Raw genomic sequence first — 19,395 nt, 5'->3', positions numbered from 1 at the left:
ATATATGTTTAATATAAGGAACAGTACCTGTCTTACTACATTAACCATACACTACCTTCTATTATGCTTTTAAATACTGTACCCATCCCTTAAGAGAGGATATGGTATCTGAATTCAACCCAATTAATACATACTGAGTTTCTCTGCACTTGAAGAGCTTATTTCTAGAAACACAGAAATGCGTAAGAAAATCTTAAACTTTGGTGAGGCAAACAGATAACTTCAATATCATGGTATTCAAAAACTTCAATACAAATCATACGAATACAAAAAGTGGGTTAAGAACAGAAGAATACAACCAAGCTGAAAAGAAGAGGGGGGAAGAAATGTGCAAAGTTTTCCTGAGAAGATGACTGCTGAGTCTTTTAAAAACAAGCAGTAATTCTGACTTGATATAACCGAATATTTATTTGATTTTTATTAGCTCATTTATTTCATTAGTTCAAGAATTACCAAACAACCATCATAATACAGATAGACAGACACATCACTACCATAAATTTTTTAAGTGCTATAACCAAATACAAAACAAAGAATCACGGAATACAGTGAAAAAAGCAATTAATTCTGTATCAGGCTTCATAGAGGAAGTAAAATCTAAGCTGAGCCTCAGAAAATAATTAGGATTTCACTAGACATAGAAAAAAGAAACAGACAAGTAGATAAGAAGGCACTCCAGATGTTTTGAAATTGCTCTGAATTTGATGACGTTAACAGTCAATGACTGTAAATGAAATTCTAGAGAAAGCCAATGTCTAGTTCAACACAAGTGTCACTGGCAAAACCAGAATTAAACTCACTTTACTCACAAAGTTAAGACATCTTCAGTACAGTAAGCCATATATTAATTCTTTCAGAGTTCTAGAATACCAAGGGGGCTATTTCCAGGACATTTTTCCTCTTAATTTAATGCAGAGCAAAACTATTACTTAATAAAGTCTCTTTGAACACCTAATAGAATAAACACAAGCATAACATAAGAATATTTATCTTCAGGTACTATTCAAATTCTGTTATTTCTGTTAAAGGCCTAATTTTTCCTTCAATTAACTGGAATTTTCTCTAACCAAACATCATCATAATTTATTGGATGTTTGTTAATTTTGTGGTTTAAAACTATGGTTCTTAAGCTTTTTTTGGCTCTGTGCTCCTCTGCTGACCTAATAAAGTTCTGCACCCTCTCCCTAGAAGAACTAAAATGTAGGCACCTGCGCATACTCCCACACACACTTTGGCATACTGTATGGAGTAGGGGATGTTTTAGAACTCTAATTAAAAACTTTAAACTTTATAAAGGCTTGAACTCATACTGAACTATAAAAGAGAAACACAAAATTTAAAAATCAACCAAAAGACTATGAGGTCAATTAGTACATTACTCTGCCTGATATAGTGCAGAGCAATGCTATGAGAGCTAACCTTGGATCTCCTTTCATTGCTCCCCAAAATCAAATGAGAAACACAAAGAATAGCATTATTATCCACAGCTGATATATGATGTAAGATCATACAAATAGGTTTAAATGAATAAAAGCGACGGGAATAGTCTTAGGTCTTTAACTTAAGGCTTTTTAAAATTTTGGTACTATTTAACACATTAGCCCTATGTAACAGGGATTACTCATAGAATACTTTAACATAATTCTAAATTAAAATAGAGATTGCTCCGTGTAATAGTCTATGACAAACACGTGACTTCCAAGGTCTTTCTATTCTTTAGTAGCATGCCTCCTCACCCCTCCCCCAACACTATCCCTCACTTGTTACCACTTACTTCTTCAAGCTGTATTCCACATGAAGACATGAATATATGAATCTGCTTCTTAATTCTCTCCTACCTTCCCTTCATTCTATAACCCAAAATACAATGCTAATAAAGGTTGACAAGTATAAGAGCAGTGATAAAAAAATACTCCAATGAGAGAAAAAATTTTAATTCTGATGGGAAATCAATCATGAAACAGTTTTACTATATCCTGAAGTATCACTCCTAGAACTTTATTGTACATAAAAATCACTTATGGAGTTTATTAAAAGTGTAGCTTCCTAATCCCCACCCTGAGATTCTGAGTTAACAGATTTAAATATGCTATTCTGGGACCAAGGAACCTGCCTTTAACACAATTCTTACACTGGTGATCTGGGAAACACCTTTTGAGAGACAAGCCCCAAACACTTTTGAAAATGACCTGTAGACCTTATAACCACTTAATTCTAAATCAACATTTATAGAAGTCAAACAGCAACAAACCAAGCAGAAAAAGTCCCTGCCCTCATAGATTTTATATTCTAGTGAAAGAGAAGAAAAAGATATATAAATCATATTGTATGTGAGGTTGAAATAAATGCTATGAAAGAAAACAAAGAAGGTTAAGACAGAGGGAAAGCCTTGCAGATAAGGCAGCAACAACAGAAGAAAGGAGGAAACCAGGAAACTAGTTTATCTGTGAGAAGAGAGCCAAATTTAAACCTGCTTTTCCTCAAGCACAAGTATTCAAGAGAGATATAAAATGTTTTCAGGGGCTTCCCGGTGGCACAGTGGTTAAGAATCTGCCTGCCAATGCAGGGGACACGGGTTCAAGCCCTGGCCCAGGAAGATCCCACGTGCCTCAGAGAAACTAAGCCCGTGAACCACAACTACTGAGCCTGCGCTCTAGAGCCCGCAAGCCACAACTACTGAGCCCGTGTGCCACAACTACTGAAGCCCGCATGCCCCACAACAAAGGGTAGCCCCCACTCGCCCCTACCAGAGAAAGTCTGCGCACAGCAACAAAGACCCAATGCAGCCAAAAAAAAATAAATTAAAAATTAAAAAGAAAAAAATGTTTTCAACTTTGTTTACTGTTTATATTCTAATATTTTTATCTTCCAATTTTAGTAATTCGTATGTTAAAAATTGGGCTTGTGGGCTAACATGGAAACAATCTATAACTACTTCTAAGGGAAAAAGTTTCTATGTAATAAGTTTTTGAGATGATTTCTCTTCTCAGCACAAAATGAAATGGATTTGTTCTTATTTTTAGAACAAACATGAGAATAGACCCTGAATTCACCAGGAATTGTATATTTAGCAATTATATCCTTTACTGTATCCTTTACTGTATTTGATAGGCAATCTACTATCGAAATTGAAAAGCAGTTTAAAAACATAAAGCATGAAATGCCACAGGGAAAATCCAGAATTCTACCTGCATGCACATTTTGTAAGAGAGGTTTTCTTTCTGATCTCAACTTCAAAGAGCTGAGAATGCACACCATTATCATAAAAGTCAATGTACTAGGCTAGTATAGATTGTAAAACTGGAACAAAACTGTTTACCTTTAAAGCTTTTGCAAACCCAAACTGTAGTTATTATAAACTGGGATGTTACCATTTGAAGAAATGGTATCTAGCAGATGAGATGTATCTGAAAGAGAAAGGGGGCTATCTTTTGGAAATAGAAGATCCACAAAACACTTCGTCTGCTAAATAGCAACTCAAACACTTTCTGCATTATATCTTGGCAACGTTTTTTCACTGATTCTAATTTAGAAGGCTTAAACTCCCACAAAAGAGCAATATTAGTAAAGTAGTACTTACAAAGTATAGCAAGAGGTAAATAGTTTTACCTTAAACTGGTTTATCTCAATCTGTATTCTCATCTTTTTTTTTTTTTTATCTTTTAGAGGGATGCCTAGACAGAAATGAAAAGGTCTAAATCCCCAGATGTACTAACATTTGAAGAGATATAAAAGAAACTATCAGAGAGTTATTTTTGTCTGAAGGTACATTCAGATGGCTCTACTCAAAAGCTTTAAATATGAAAGTTTGGGGTGAGTTCTTAGCACTAGCTATTCCAACCCTTTAAAACTGCACTTACAGAATCTGTAGATTTTAAGTTTTGAATGGTATTATAAAAAATAACAACAGTAACACATGGTCATTGTAGAAAAAAAGTAGAAAGTGGAAGGGAAAATTAATCATCCACAGCTGTACCACCCAGTTACAACATTTAACATGACTGTACTGCCTTAAAACTTTGATGATACTTATTTTTAACCCAATTCTTATTCAAAGTTGTAAATACTAATTGCCTTTAAATAAAATCTTTTATTAACTATAAAAGTAATATGCTTATTATAGAAAATCTAGGACATACAGAAAATTAAAAGAAGAAAATGAAAAATACCCAGGATCTTTCTACTTAGCAATAACCACTATTAATACTTCATTGGTCTTCCTAAGTGTTTTTGCAAAGTGTATATGCTTAATATCCTGACTTTTTTTTTGCGGTACTCGGGCGTCTCACTGTTGTGGCCTCTCCCGTTGCGGAGCGCAGGCTCCGGACGCGCAGGCTCAGCGGCCATGGCTCACGGGCCCAGCCGCTCCGCGGCATGTGGGATCTTCCCGGACCGGGGCACGAACCCATGTCCCCTGCATCAGCAAGCGGACTCTCAACCACTGCGCCACCAGGGAAGCCCGTATCCTGACTTCTAAGCACGATTAATTTTGTAACACTCACGGGTCCCGGGTGGAAGATGATATAACAAAGGGCTTGGTTATATATAATACTACCACTGGGGTTTATTAGTGTTTCCCATTAAAAAGAAAAAAAAAAAAAAAAAAAAGAACGACTTCAAGTAATTTAATATATATTTTAAAGATTCATATTATTATGGAAGTTCCTTGGAAATGAAAACAGCCATTATTTGTTCTCTAATCCTGTGGAGAGAGCCTAGAGAGGATTTGAAAACTAAAACACAAATATGAAAAGGACCTAATCTTCTCTCCAAAAACATGATTTCTTTTCCCTGCTCTAATTTTTTTCTTAGAAATAAAAATAAATACAAGGGCACAAATACAATGAGAAACGAACTTTAAGGCAAAACACACTACAATCTATTAGGGCATTTTTACTGTATTAGATCTAAATCATTTCCAAATTATTATTTTCAAATGGAACAAAATCTCCTAAAATACTAAAGTCTGTAAGTTTACTATATTCCAACTAACACCTTTTATTTATTCCAGAATAAACTCTTTTCAGCTTCTTTAACTGCCTCTTCTCAATTAAGTATTTCAGTTTTTAATACACATTATACACACTTCAATCATATTTTTCTAATCTTTCCAAATTTAAGATAAGTCAATCCTTACACAAAGTTCTGCCTTTGGTCCCCTTGTTTTTTTTTACTAGACTCTGTCCTGGGCAATCTCATTCCCTCCCATTTCTTCAACCATCATCCTTCTGCAGGTTAATTCCTCATTAAACACCTCTAATCTAGCTCTAGTCACTCTGCTGAGCTCCATATTCTGCCTTCTAATTATTCTGAGCTGCACATCTTCAAATGCATGCTCCTCTCACATTCCCTCGGCATCACCATCACCTGGGCTCAAATTTATTTTGGCCCTCATCCTCTCCATCACACCCACATCCAATAGCTTGCCATTATACCACTTCTACTTGCTGAATTTACTTCTCTTGTATCCTTATTTATTATTTGTTTCTACTGCTTATTATCTCTTGATGGTATTAACTCCAGAGCCTTTTAATTGGTTTCCTTTCTCCATTCTCTCTCCTTCCATTTCAGCCTTCAAACCTCAAAATACTAGTAAAATCATGTCACTCCCTTAGCTAAAACCCGTGATGAATCTACACTGTCTACATTCTAAATTCCTTAGCAAGCAAACAAGGTCCTCCATAATTAGTCCCAGCTTACCTTTCTAGACTTATCTGCCATGACAGTACCTCATCATCCTACACTCTAACCAACCACTGGGTATAAACTATTCCTCTGGAATACACTGTACTCTCCTGCTTCCATACATGTAATTGTTTACCTACCACCTTGAAGTAAGGGATAAAGTCATGTCTATCATTGTAACTACAGGGCTTTACATACTACTTATCATAGCATAGGTCAAATAATTGTTTAATGAACTCCTCAACGTTACCTATCAATAGTCTACTCACCTTCCAAAATTATGACCTCTAGAATAAAATCTAATAAAATATTTTTCAATGCCAACTTCCCCACCTCCCCAGAGTAGTTGATCCCTCCTCTGCACTCTCCTAACACTCTATAATAAAGCTTATCACAGTAGTCCTCAGAGTATGCACGCTTAGAATATACAGCTGATCCTTGAACAACAGGAGTTTTAACTGCGTGAGTCCACTTATACGTGGATCTTTTTCAATAGTAAATACTATAGCACTACAGGATCCTCAGCTGGTTGAATCCGCGGATGCAGAACCCCAGATAGGGAGGAACCAAGTACACAGCCTACGGAGGGCCAAGTTAGACACAGATTTTTGACTGCATCGAAACCAAGATATACCATCAAAAATCCAAAAGTGATTATGCTCTCCTTGTTCGTAGGGAGAAAAACCTTAGGTACTAGATAGAATCTCGTCAATTAAGGGTTTCCTTCCATAATTTGTTTTAAGCCTTTTGTATCCCCTAGCAAAAAATCATACAACTAAATATATCAATATTTCAGGATATTCTGCAAGCAGTCCCATGACTTCCAGGTGTTCTGACAATGGAACAAGTTTGAAAATCAGTTTTAACACATTTTACATTTTACCATAACTGTGTATGTACCCTTTTTTAAACTTCTTGGGCCAGGAATTGTCCCTTAAGTCATAGAACAAAGCAGGTGCTCAATAAATGTCTTGTTAGTTGAAATCCTTCATCCTTTCATCACTGCACTTAAACATTGTCTGAACCTTCTTAAATAGCACTTTTTGCTTTTTGAAGAATAGCAACTATAATAAATAGAACTATGTGGAGTATCAAGCTCTAACATTCTATAGTTCTGCACAAGAAGCAAATCCAGATTCTATTACCAAAGGGCCCCAATTTTTAGATTTACATTAAAAAGACAGAATTACAGAATCCAGTGGGGATGGGGGAGTTGGACTACTAGGGAGTAAGAAGTACCTTGTTAAAATTCCCAATTACTTTCTGGATTTTGATCTTAATTGAGAATAAACACGTCAACAAACTTCAAATTTAACTGAAGAGGAGATTAAAATCAGTGTACAAAATCCATTTGTATTTCAATTACTGCTTGTACTTGGAAACCTCTATTTTTAAATTTTTGAGGCTTCATGATGATGCTTTTGTACGCTCATGCCCAACTAAAAAGCAATTACAAAACTAAATAATCTTTAGCTGTATTTTAAGAAAGCCTTTTTTTTAACAGCCCATTACATGTACCACTTTTTAACAACTTAATTCAGAAATCAACTGTAATTTTAACAAGGATATATAATATTCAAGCTTATTTTCACCAAAATATTATTTTCAATGGCCAAAATTAAAATTTCAAGTTCAGCACTGCTGGGGTCACTGGCACATCGATGCCTCTTCTATAACTACAAGCTTTTAAAACTACATAGCAAAATTCTTAAAGCTTTCAAAAATATTTTAAAATTTAAAAGATTTCAAAAATATAATTTAAAATTCAGAAGAGGCAAAAATTCTTATTAGACATAACTTCCCAACTATTAAGTATTTTCTATTCATTTCCACTTAGTAGCTGATTTTCTCCCTATTTCTAATGCTAATTGTTATTTCTCTCAGTTGCCCCAAATACATGAATGAGATCCCTTCTAAAATACAACTCTGAGACGAAGTATGCTAAGTCTTAGTCCTAGTTCTATCACAAATATTATATATAAAACATATTGCTATATATTACTTATATTAAATATGATAAAATTATAAATCTTTTATAGATCATATACATGTAGTCCTATTATAACACCACAAAAAGCAGACCAAAAAATTTAGAAATTTTAACAGGATAAAACAAAAATAGAATATACTAAAGTTGTGATATTTTCTTCCCTCTCCCCAACTGGTCATCCTGCATACCTCCTAGAGAGCAGACACTACCCTGGAGAGACCATACTGTAGCCAGACGAAGTACCTGTAGTACCCAGAAACACTATGCTGTTCCATGCCTTGCATTCACTGTAGTTCAGCATTCTGGAATGCCCCTCTCAAACCCTCCAAAAAAAATCCAGAAGCAATCTTCAACTTCTTTAAGAATCAGTTCAAGTATAAACTTCTCTGTACCTTTTAACTCCATTATAGAATCATCATCTTTTGAAAAGCATCTGTTTCCCTACTCAACTATACACCACTGAAGAGTAGGGAACTTCTCTTTTGATATCAGGGCTCTGAATGTCCAGCTCTGGCAGATACATATTTGTACAATCAACACTCTCATAGCACAGATGAAGAAACTGAGATTTAAGTTATACAATGTGCTCAAGGTACTAATGTCATTGGGTTGCTCTGTAATGATAATGTGGCACCCTCTATATCTAATGTATGTGAGTTCTTGCTCACTAAAAGGCTCAGTAGTGTATGGAGCAGCTGTAAAATTCTCCTTACAGTAAATTTCAAAATAAGGGTTAATTCAATATCTTACAAACATATACTAGAAGACAAAAGAGAACAAATGATAATATCTAAGTGACTGTTTTTCATTACTAAAATACCATATACCACTTATTTATAAATAAGGTATCTGAGTCACCTATTTGCTGAAAATCATACTCATGTGCCCAGTCTATAGAATATTGTTCTGGAGCATCTATATTTACTAATTGCATACAAAACAGTTATAACCTATGGGTTTCTGAAAGTTGTGCCCACTCAAAGCATTTATTTAGTAATGACTCAGATTGTAGGCTAGTACAGAAAAAGAAATGATTTTCTAGCATCTACAAGTGTGGTTTGTCAAATCTATTATTTACAAAATGTTTGTATACATCAAATACCAAAAAATTCAGGAAGTCAAATTTTTAATTATCTCTTTGAGACCATCACATTACTTTTTGCTACTAAACTGCAAGAATTTTCTCTCTCTTGGACTAAGAACATCAGAAATACATTATTATGTTTATAAACAAAAGAATGTTTTGAGTTCTAAGTATGGATTCTATTAGATCATATGGGAATACAGTATTCTGAACATTAGTCACTAGGAATGATTCAAAGCATTCAGAAATTTACCTTTATGTGAAGAGAAACAGTCTCCCTGCTCTTTTGCAGGGCTTAAGAAACACTATATACAAAATGTTTCTGAAAACACCTGTAATTTATTCAAACTTATAAGCAACTTCTTAGCACTTTGATGCAGCCATTCTCCAGCCTCATTCTAAACACCCGTTTCCAATCTGTAAAACTAGATGCTTGGACTAGAACTCTATGGTTTATTCCAGGTCTAAAATCTTGTGACATCAATTTGGAAGATATTTTACTACTTAAAAATAATGACGTGTGAAAGGACTGTTTCTTATGTGAGTCATAACCATAAAACACTGTGGAGACAAGGGTAACGAACACACTACACAAATATAATGTCGCTAAATAAAATATTAAAAGTAATATACAAGACAAACTTGGGAATTATTCTATTACAAAATAATCCTACATTATGAATGGATTCAAGAAGAGGCTCCTTAGTTTAAATACAGCTGCCCTAATGAGTCAAGCGCTATGTTAACCATTGTTTTCAGTGAAAGAAGTCACTGATAGTCTCGAAAACAGCATATGGGAAGCCAGTGACAGATTAGATTATTTTAAAATTACAGTTATAATCAAGGACCAAAAAATTAACACAACTTTTCAGGAGCTATTAGATAAAAGCACTAGTACACTTCCCAGTTTCAGATATGAGAATATTCATTTTATTCAGCTACCACTACTAGTATTATAATGATTAAAACTTATCTTGGGCTAACTATATGGGACTGGCACTTTCGACTTTACATTTATTAATGCATTTAATCCTACAGCAACCCATTAGTTAGGTACTGTCATTATGCCCATTTTACAGATGAAGAAACTGAGGCCAAAAAGGTAAAGTGACTTGTTCAAGTTCACTTCCACTAGTAAAGAGTCAAACAACTGGTTCACTTCAACCACGATTTCCAACAACATTCAATTATTTTTCTATTCCTGAAGAATTTCCGATAGAGAAATTAATTTGGCTCATTATCAATTACAGAATTATAAATTAATACGTGTATTTTAGTAGCCTCCTGTGCTATATTATTTCCTCTTACGAAAGAAAAATAATTGACTCTGGATATATGGGTGGAGTATACCAAGAGCATCGTGCCATCTGAACTGCCTGTGACTTCTGGTAGAATAGATACCAATACCGAAACGTATTAAAAATTTTGTGTTGATGCAAAAATTCAGTCTGCTCAGATGAAGCTGAGAAAAAAGGCCAGGAGTACGCCACAGTAATTGTTAACCATTTAATTACACGCTATAAAATCTCCGATGGCCGACTTGAGCAGTAAAGTTATTATTTTAACAGTCTGAAATCACCCTTTTACACGAGCCAGAATTAATTTTCTAACGGTATTTCATTCCAAAAATGTTTAAAATTTTCTTGCCAAAACTGTCTAAAAGTTGCAGGTCCAACTTCCATCCCACTTAAACTTTTCCTCTCCCTACTCCTGTAATTCTTCCTACGGGCACCATTTCACTTTACTTCTAAAAACTTCACCTGCTCTTCGGCACTCGCGACTCGGCTTCCGTCTCGGATTCTTCACGTCTGGGCGTAGGGTTCTCTCAGCCCACACCCACCACAGCCCTGCGGGCCCCCGCCCAGCGCTGCTCCTCCTCCCGGGGTTCTCCAGCACCGACTCAGCACCTATCAGCGACGCCCCCCGGCCCCTGGCCCAACCCATCCTCGGACACGTGCGAGGGTGTGTTTGTGTCAGCCCGTCAGTCCCGCCAGGGACGGGGCTCACTCACCGAGACAGAAGCATCAACTTCTGCTCCAGCATCATCTCCAGCTTCTGGCCCTGTTTGGAGATCCAGTGGTCCACTCCATGCAGGCGGTAGCACGTCTCCAGCATCAACCTGAAGTCCGCCACGAACTCGGTGATGCCACCGTATTGGCCGCTGGCGAACTTCTCCTCCATCTTCAGCAGACACATGCCCTTCCCGGGCTGCTGCCGGAGGGCGCGACTGCCCCGGCCCCCGCTGCGCGGCCCCTCGGCCGCCTCCTCCTCCCCAGTGGCAACGCCCCCCAAGGGCTGCAGGAAGGGGGAGGTGAGGCCTCGGTGCTTCTCCTGCAGAAACTCGCCCAGGATGCGGTAACCCTGCTGCAGCTCGTAGGTCAGCTCCTGCTCCTTGCAGACACCGCCCCCGACCACCATCGCCTCCTCCTCCTCCTGGTCGTCCGCGTCCTCCCTCGAAGAGGCACTCCTTCCTCGGGCCGGCCCTGAGGCCGGGGCCGCCGCTGCCACCAACTCGTCGTCGTCCTCTTCCTCGGCCGCCGGTGGCGGCCGCTCCTCCTCCCCGGCCGGCTCCATCTCCCCCGGCGTCCCAGGCACGCTTATGCCCCCGGCAGGCCCAGCTTGGGCGGTGTGGAGCGGACGCTCGAGGCGCCGGGGCACGCGTGAGCGCGGGCCGCTTCCTCAGGGCTCGGCTGCGCCGCGCAGCCCCAGCCGCATCGGGCCTCGCTCTCCTCTGCCGCCGGCTCGGCTCGGTGCGCGCGGGGGTCTCGAGCTCGCCGCCAGCGGGGCGGGGTTACATGGCGCGCGGAGGAGGGGGGAGAGAAGAGGAGAGCCTAGGTGCCCTCCTCTCCCCTCCCCCCGGCGGCGGCGCGCGCGCGGCCCTTGCCTGCCTCACCCCTCCGCGCCCCGCCCGGCTACTCTTCACCCGCCAGGCCCGGCTTGTCCTCCGCGGCCTCGGCGCCCCACCCCCTCCCGGGCCGGCTTGAGGGCTGGGAGGGGGCGAGGGGGAAGGGGGGGGGTTTCCTCTAGCCTCCCCGGAGGGGACCGAAGCACAGGGCAGCCGCGGCTCGGGCTCCTCCTCCTCTCCCTCACACCCCCTCCCGCCCCTCTCTACCTGCGGGGGACCCGGGCAGGAGGAGGTGGCGCGCGGACGGGGCCCGGCGACAACTGTCAGTTAGAAGCCCTGCTGGGCGGGGGGAAGAGAAGGGGGAGGGCACTCAGGCCCCCCCCCTCCAGGTTGGGGCGAGCTGTGGAAAGACGCAAAGAAAGAGGCACCGTCGCCGTCCACGGTGAGCATGCGTAGTACAACACCACCAGCCCGACTTCACGTCCCGCCCCGCTAAGCGAAAGCAAGGACTTAGTCTCAGCTTCAGGCCCTGAGGCCTGGTAGGTTGCACGGACCAATGATGTCATCAGCTTGTAGACGACTGTAAGGGGCGGAGTGAAGAGGGAAGCAAGGCGCCTGCGCAGCTTTGCTTGCCACCTCCTGAGAGGGAGGCCGAAAGGGTTTTTAAATCAGGTGCTGCAAGAGGATATTTCTTTTGTGAGACCCCTATTAGCGCTAAAAGCTAAAATTAATCCTGAAGGAACTTGCTAGATAACCTTCATCGATGGAAAGTGAATTGTAAGAAGGCATAAAATGTAAATCCTATCCTTTTGTAAAAAAGTTCTCTTTGCACACTCCCTCCCCCTGTGACTGCCGGTTTTTCAATATAAAACTAGAAGTTTGAGAAGTCTAGAAAGGAGGTTGAAGGACTCGACCAACTGAAACATGTTCACATGGATAAGGAAAGGAGATGATTTGTGGAACTTGAATTTCTCAAACTCCTCTTCCCAGGTCTTAACATCAATTCCTGTTTTGGAAATTAATCCCATGTTTTGCGTTAGCGAAAAACATTTCCACCCTCTCGATTTTTGACACCTGCTAAGAGTAAAGGAAGGGAATGGGACCTCATTTTTAAAAATCCTTGGGACTGAAAACAGTCTTCAGATATTTCAAATCTAAGCTGTGCAGCATGACCTTACAATCTCACTACACATTTTAAAATTACTGTTTAGGGAATGTCTAAAAAGTGAACTTATCATTCCATTAGTTGTCATATTGCTTAAAGTGAGGAGAAAGGAACTAATGGGTCCTTAAAGCAGTTATTACTATCTTCTCACGTTCTATTTTAAAGATGCACATATTACTTTTTCTCCTTACACAGAACTCTCTTGCTTTAAACCTGGAATTACTTGAATACAAAAATCAAAATTTTAGAAAGCAAGTGGGGACTTCCCTGGCGGTCCAGTGGTTAAGACTCCGCACTTCCGCTGCAGTGGGGGTGGGTGGTGGCGTGGGTTCATCCCCGGTCGAGAAACTGAGATTCCCACATGCCACGCGGCGAAGGCCAAAAAAAAAGGGAAAGCTGTATAATGAAATGATTGGGATATACTGACTATTATGATTGTTTACTTCCCGTTAATATGGACTTTTAAAGCACTGATAAAATTCAAACTTAAAAGCTTTTTTTTGGTCCAGTTAAGTTAGACAGCAGCCTTAGGTAAAAGTTAACTGGGAACACTTTTGAGGTTTTAGGGTATTGACACTACCACCGCCACCAAGCACACCCATCATCTAGTTTTCACGGTCTCCTCTCACCTCATCAGACATTTGTGGTGTATTAGGCATTTACAGCATTCTCTCTCCATAGAGCCCATACATGTACCTCAGCTCAGGAACAAAGGCAGAGACCAGTCTGACTTCAGGGACTGACAGCCAAAACTGTGTCTGACTGAACGTCCCTCATTTCCTTTGACAAAGCCCAAGAATCTGCACCCATCTCACCCCAGCAAATATCACCTCTTTCTCTTTAGCCACCAACCCTATTTCACGACTCTCGGATAATATTAGCTTGCATTTATCAAACACTGTGCCACTAAGCACTTCATATTCGTTACCTCCTTTAATTCTCACAATCCTATGAGCTACATATTATGGCCATTTCACAGATGGAGAATTGTTTAGGTTAAAAAAGTGGTTTGCCAAAATTCAAATCTAGGTCTGTCATACTTCAAAATTCTCCAGGTGCCTAATTCCAAGTCATATGGTAGATTTTCCAGTTCCTCATGTACCAGAGTGTAGGGAATTGCTAGAAATGTTTACCAAGGGCTTCTTAATTAAGGGATACTAATTAAGATAAAGAGGTGCAGGTGAGTAGAAGAAACCTCAGCTATAGGTCATGGAGAGGCCAAATTGACTGAGATCTTAGCTAGTATGAAAATAGAATCAGGTGCTTGAACTTTTAGAATATAGATAAGTAAGAAGAAAAACTGCCTTTCCATCCCACCATCCAGAGAAAACCTCTATTACAGTAATATCAATACTTTGTAGTGGGGTTTTTCTATTTATTCATCTATACTTTAAAATTTTATCTTAAATAAACTTAAAATTGTGACTATACTGTACCTAATGTCCTTTTCTTTTTTCTCTCATTAACAATAAATAATTGTAGGGAATGTACAAGAATTGCGTATCTAAAATCTCAACTTCATATCTGTCCACAATGGCCTAGATGGCCTGCTCATGAACTTGTAGGAGGTGAAACAGAGATTCTAATGTAAAAGGAATTCCAAACCATAAAAAAGAACACAGCAGAAGTAAAAACACCAACAGCAATAACAGCTACCATTTATTAAGCACTTACTAAGTCTTAAATATTTACTAAATATGTTACATAGACAGTACTCATAATAGCCCCAGGAAATCCTGACAGATGTATTTGTTCTTAAATTTTGGATTAATAACTTGCTGAGTAGAAAGGTTTTTTTCTACCCTACAAAAAGCCTGACATTAAAGACCAACATTGCAATTAATATAATTAACCCTAGATTTACAGAACTGTTTTCTTACAATGTATACCTACTGCTAAATAACTTCTCAAAGCTGTTTTCTTTTTCTCGTTTAAAGATTAAATTAATTTTGCTTCCCTTTCATGATCACAATAGAATTCTCTTTAATGCTACTACATAATCTATTAAGAACTTCTCCAAAATAGAAATCTATTTAAGCCCCACTTTGAATCAGGGCTTCTCTTCTTGTTGAACTGCTTTGCAGGAAAAAATGGCATACATACACAATGCAATACTCTGCTCAAATACATAACACTGATTGACTCCCACAAATATTATTTACTATTTGTCAAACACTGTGTTACAGTATGTTACATGCTACCAATGTTAGATGTACCAGGATGCGCTTTTCAGTAACCATGGTCCTTAGAGTCCTGGATAACTTGAAAAAAAAGAGACTGGTCTAAGACTTCAAAGTTTTAACTCTCAGCTGGACACTTTGGGAACTAGAATATGGATATATCTCAGTCTCAGGAGGACATTATTAAAACATTCATATGTATTATGGAGAAAACTTCCCACATCCATTGTAATATCTCAAATCTCTGTTCCAATTCAGCATCCTCCCATTACTATGAAAACTAGGAGTATTATCAAGGAGGAATAAGCCTGCCACTATATTCTTCACCCACAATTCCAAAGATGTTTGTCCTGGAAGTTCTCCTATCCCATCTTGTGAGTTCTTAGCATCTTGTAGGCAGCATGACATCTTGACACCAAGTATACTGCTTGCCCAGCATCAATAATTCAGACAAATAGCAACAATTTATATACTTCACATCAACTACAGGAAAGGTGACAAACATTTTAAGACAACAGAAGCACAGGTTATCACCAAGGTCTGTGTTTAAGAGATAAAACATGCAAGGTAAACAGAGGCTATAACACTGACTAATCCTGGAGAAACATGGGGAAGGCATATAAACTGCTTAGCAGGAAGAGAGCAGTTCTCTCAATCATAATGGAATCCACACACAAAACTTGTTCGGAGTTACTTTTATGGTGGATGATATTCAAGTAATATTAAGGTGCTTCAGGCAAAATTTAGCAACTCCTGTAAGGCTTCCTGCTGCTCATCATCAAGCTGGGAAATGCATTCCAACCATAATTCTTCAGAAGTCTGTACCTGACGCACGACATTAGCTAGGCGTTTGGCACAAGGATCTTCATAGTTAACAGTCTCATTCATTTTTCCTTCTGCAATTACACTGATTATTTTTGGAAGATTGGAATTATTTGGACCAAGTACAACTGGGTGGTTACTTTCAATTAAGTCACAGAGAAAACTCAAAGTCTGAATAGCTTCCTCTTTATCCTCATGCAATGGAAGCCATGACAACCAGTGTGGAAGAACTTCATCTACATTTACACAGTTAGGCTTAAACCTCAAAATCTTGCCTACTGCTGAGATACAGTTCTCTGTAGCAATGACATTTTTTTTGGTTTTGGAATTTGCACACTTAATAACTTTTACCAGCAGCGGAACAGCTTCTGAACATAAAGAACGATAATCATCTCCACCAAACTGTGCCATAACACCCAGGCCATAAGCAGCAGCTTGCCTGACTTCAGGGTTGTTGTCTCGCATATTTAGTAGCATTGGCCACCGAAAATATTCTACATATTTAAATGAGGTTGGACTACAGTGTTCTATGATATCATCAAATATGCACAATCCCCACTGTCTGTCTGGCCATGGCCTATTAGAACAAATTAGATTTACAATTAAGGGGAGCAGCTGTTCAAACCACGGTAAAATCTTTTCCTTGTAAGTACTAAATAATGAGTGCAAAATATCTGATACTTTGGTCAGAATATAAACATCACATTCATCCTCATCTTGCAGGGACATTTCAACCTGTTGGTCATAGTTTTCTTCCTGTCTTTTAACCTGTCTCAGTTCTTGGTTTTTAAAGTGCCCTTCAAGTTTTGCTTTCAGTATTTCTCCCAGTTCTTCCAACTGTTCATCATTGAGGCACCCATCTCCCATTACTTCAATGGACTTTGCAAAAGAATTCATTATTTCTGAGAGTACATCTGTATCAGGTTCGGTCCCAATAGCCTTGATTAAAGGATCACATATGAAATGCCACATCTGTGCAAGATACTCTGGGCCATGAATTCTTGCACATTCCAGGAGAAAAGGCATGGACTCTGCTGCTGCCACTCGAACATTGTCATGGAAATAAAATTTCAGTAAAGGAACCATCAGTTTTACAACTTGTTCTGTGTATTCCACGAATCCTTCCCTTAACTCCTTAGCATAATAAACCAACATCTGGCAAGCAGTTGCTTTTGCTTCAAGCCCTGAAGTCTTAATTCCAAAACTCTGCTGGTCTCCAAGATTTACAAATTGCCATCCATCATCATCACTCATATTCTCCACATCTTGTGTGTCTAAGAGAGCAACGTCAGGTTTAGCTGAAGCAGTCTTAATAAGAGGCTCAATAACCAGTGGAAGGTACTGTTGAAAATCATTTCCAAGAATTTTACACATTCTGGCCCACGCTGAAATGATGTAAGAGGTCTGAGGGTCATCATCTTCCATATTATTTAAGTCTGATTGTGTTTTTAACAACAGTTGCATCACATTTGATGCATCTTGCATAAATTTTTCCTTCCCAACAGCAAGACCAACATGGCTAATGCATTCAATAGTTTTTCCTTTCAGAAGTTTGAGTTCCTTTTGAACAGCAAGCTCAACAATATGCTTTAGTGAGGGCATAAATATATCATAGTATGGAACAAATTTTTCTTCTATTGTATCTGCAACTGAGGCAATGGCTGTCACAAGCTGTTCCAAGGCCAACTTAGTTCCATTGCGAATCAACTCTTGAAGTTTAATCACCAAGATGGAATGTAGATTTCTCACCATACTATCCAAATATAGAACTAGCAATGATTTGGGGCAGTCTTCAATAAAAATAATAAGCGCAGAAGCTGCATGTGACTGCACACGCTGATTACCTTGATTTTCCATGGTACGCAACAGAGCTGCAATCACCGTTTCATGGAATTTCTTTTGGAAGTTAGGTGCAAAATCTGTAGCCATCTGTCCAAGTGTAGTACAGGCTGCAGCCCTCACCCTTGGATGAGGATCCTGAAGAAAAAGCAAAACAGAGTTAACTGTTTCGTCTAGAATTGATTCCATTTGCTGATGGCATCCTTCTCCAATAGCAGATAAGGCCATTAATCCAGCATGTCGATATTTCCAGTCAGGGCTCTGAAGCATCTGCATGATATGCTCCTTAGTCATCGGTAAAACAAGTTTTCCACCGAGCCCACAAGCCAGTCTGTCTAGTGCACTCTCAGCAGCAACTGCATTGCTGTCAAAATCATCTTCTTCCATTTCATCAGCATTTACCCAGTCCTCATCATCTTGTAGATCGACCATCATTGCCAATATATGAGGAACTGCCTGTGCAATAATATTTGTATGTTTTTTCAACATTGGGGTTGCAGTTTCAGACAAGGTCACTATTACTTCAAGAGCCAGCTGGCGTTGCAGATTACTAAGTCTAGAGTCTCCACATAACTTCAGACTCAATTGAAGAGTATCTTCTAAATAAGGACCCAAATATTTAGGTACAGTATCTGCAATCTCAACAAGGGATTCTAGCACTGAATCATCATCCTGGTAGCATGAATCATTCACAGCCTGTAAGATTCCAGGAAGCAAGTCTGCAAAGTCTTTGAAAAGAGCAATATTATTCTCATTAGCAAGTACAAATGCAGCTGCAGCTCTAGCAGATAATGTCCTGATTGCTGGATGTTCTTGATCTTGAATACACTGGTCCAACAACCGTTTGATGATATCCAAATCGTGCCGATCTTGGGTCCCAAAAATCCCAGGAAAGTGCCAGAAAACGTGAAGTGCAACTTCCCACAGAACCACATTTTTAGAGTAGATTGAATCAACAAGGAACTTCAGACCTTCGGGCCAGTGGTTAGTGCCATCCTCATCTATCAAATTCCTGGCCAGCACTGCAAAAATATCACAAAGTTTTTTCCTCATACTAGCATGGGTTTCTAACTTAACAGCCAGTATCAGTTCAATCTTGACGTCCCTCTGAACATCAGAAGGCAGATTTGGATAGACTTCCTCAAACCCAGAGGACAAAAGCCGTCGTAGCAGGGCGGCAGCCATTTGTCTCACCTCATAACCTGCTCTTCTATTTCTGACGGCATCTAAGAGGAATGTAGTCTTACACAGACCTGGGATATTTTCATAGATTTCCTCTGCTTGTCTCCGCACCATACAGCTTGGATTGATGAGGTTCTTCAGAAGCTGGTAAAACTCTTGCTTTCCCGACACGGTCGCCGGTACTCCGGCAGACCCGCACGCCGCCATCGCGCTCTGTCAAAGCGACCGCGACGGAGCAGGAGGGCGGGGGTCTGCGGCTCGAAGCAGTGACGTCAACGAGGCGCCGGCGGGGATGGGCGGGAGCGCTCCTTCCTCCCCTGCCTGGCCCTCGGTCTGGGCTCTGGGAAGGTGGGAGCGGGGGTCGCTCTCCATCATTTTTCCAATCAGATGAAAATGTACCTACCGAGGAGAAAGAAAATGAAAGAAAAGTATGATATTGATTGTATTAGAATGGGATTATGGATGATTTTTTTTCGCCTTTTCTTTATTTCTAAACTATCTCTATTGTTACACTGATAATTTTAAAACAGAGAGTACTCCTTGAAAAGCCGCTAAGTGAAAGAAGACGATCACAAAAGGCCACATGTTGTATGATTCCCTTTA

The 19,395-nt window shown here is 39.6% G+C and overlaps 2 protein-coding genes across 4 annotated transcripts in view; both read right to left on the bottom strand.

Annotated features, from left to right (window-relative positions):
- Positions 1-11,435, bottom strand: part of BRD10 (bromodomain containing 10) — a gene marked incomplete at its 5' end in the record, with an annotated part of 106,340 nt that extends 94,905 nt beyond the window's left edge. The window contains one exon of the mRNA XM_022573673.3: positions 10,771-11,435. Coding sequence (XP_022429381.2) covers positions 10,771-11,435 — 665 coding nt within the window. The remainder of the gene's footprint in view (positions 1-10,770) is intronic.
- Positions 11,436-13,052: 1,617 nt separating this feature from the next.
- Positions 13,053-19,055, bottom strand: RANBP6 (RAN binding protein 6). 3 transcript variants are annotated; one of them, XM_022573678.3, is made up of 2 exons: positions 18,805-19,037; positions 13,062-17,748 (listed from the first exon to the last, which is right to left on the bottom strand). In XM_022573678.3, the coding sequence occupies exons 1-2, from the start codon at positions 18,997-18,999 to the stop codon at positions 15,682-15,684; spliced, it is 2,262 nt and encodes a 753-aa protein (XP_022429386.1). In that variant the 5' UTR covers positions 19,000-19,037; the 3' UTR covers positions 13,062-15,681. The 3 variants fall into 3 exon arrangements, with proteins under 3 accessions (XP_022429385.1, XP_022429386.1, XP_022429387.1); XM_022573679.3 differs by having other exon boundaries at positions 17,573-17,748; positions 18,864-19,055; XM_022573677.3 differs by having other exon boundaries at positions 13,053-19,037.
- Positions 19,056-19,395: the final 340 nt, after the last annotated feature.

The sequence above is a fragment of the Delphinapterus leucas genome, chromosome 6, assembly GCF_059928025.1.
Source record: "Delphinapterus leucas isolate spDelLeu-1000000601 "Yukka" chromosome 6, BTC_Dleu_Yukka2, whole genome shotgun sequence".
Lineage (NCBI taxonomy): Eukaryota > Metazoa > Chordata > Mammalia > Artiodactyla > Monodontidae > Delphinapterus > Delphinapterus leucas.
Note: the sequence above shows the minus strand (reverse complement) of the source record. Positions and strands in the feature narration are given on the sequence as shown.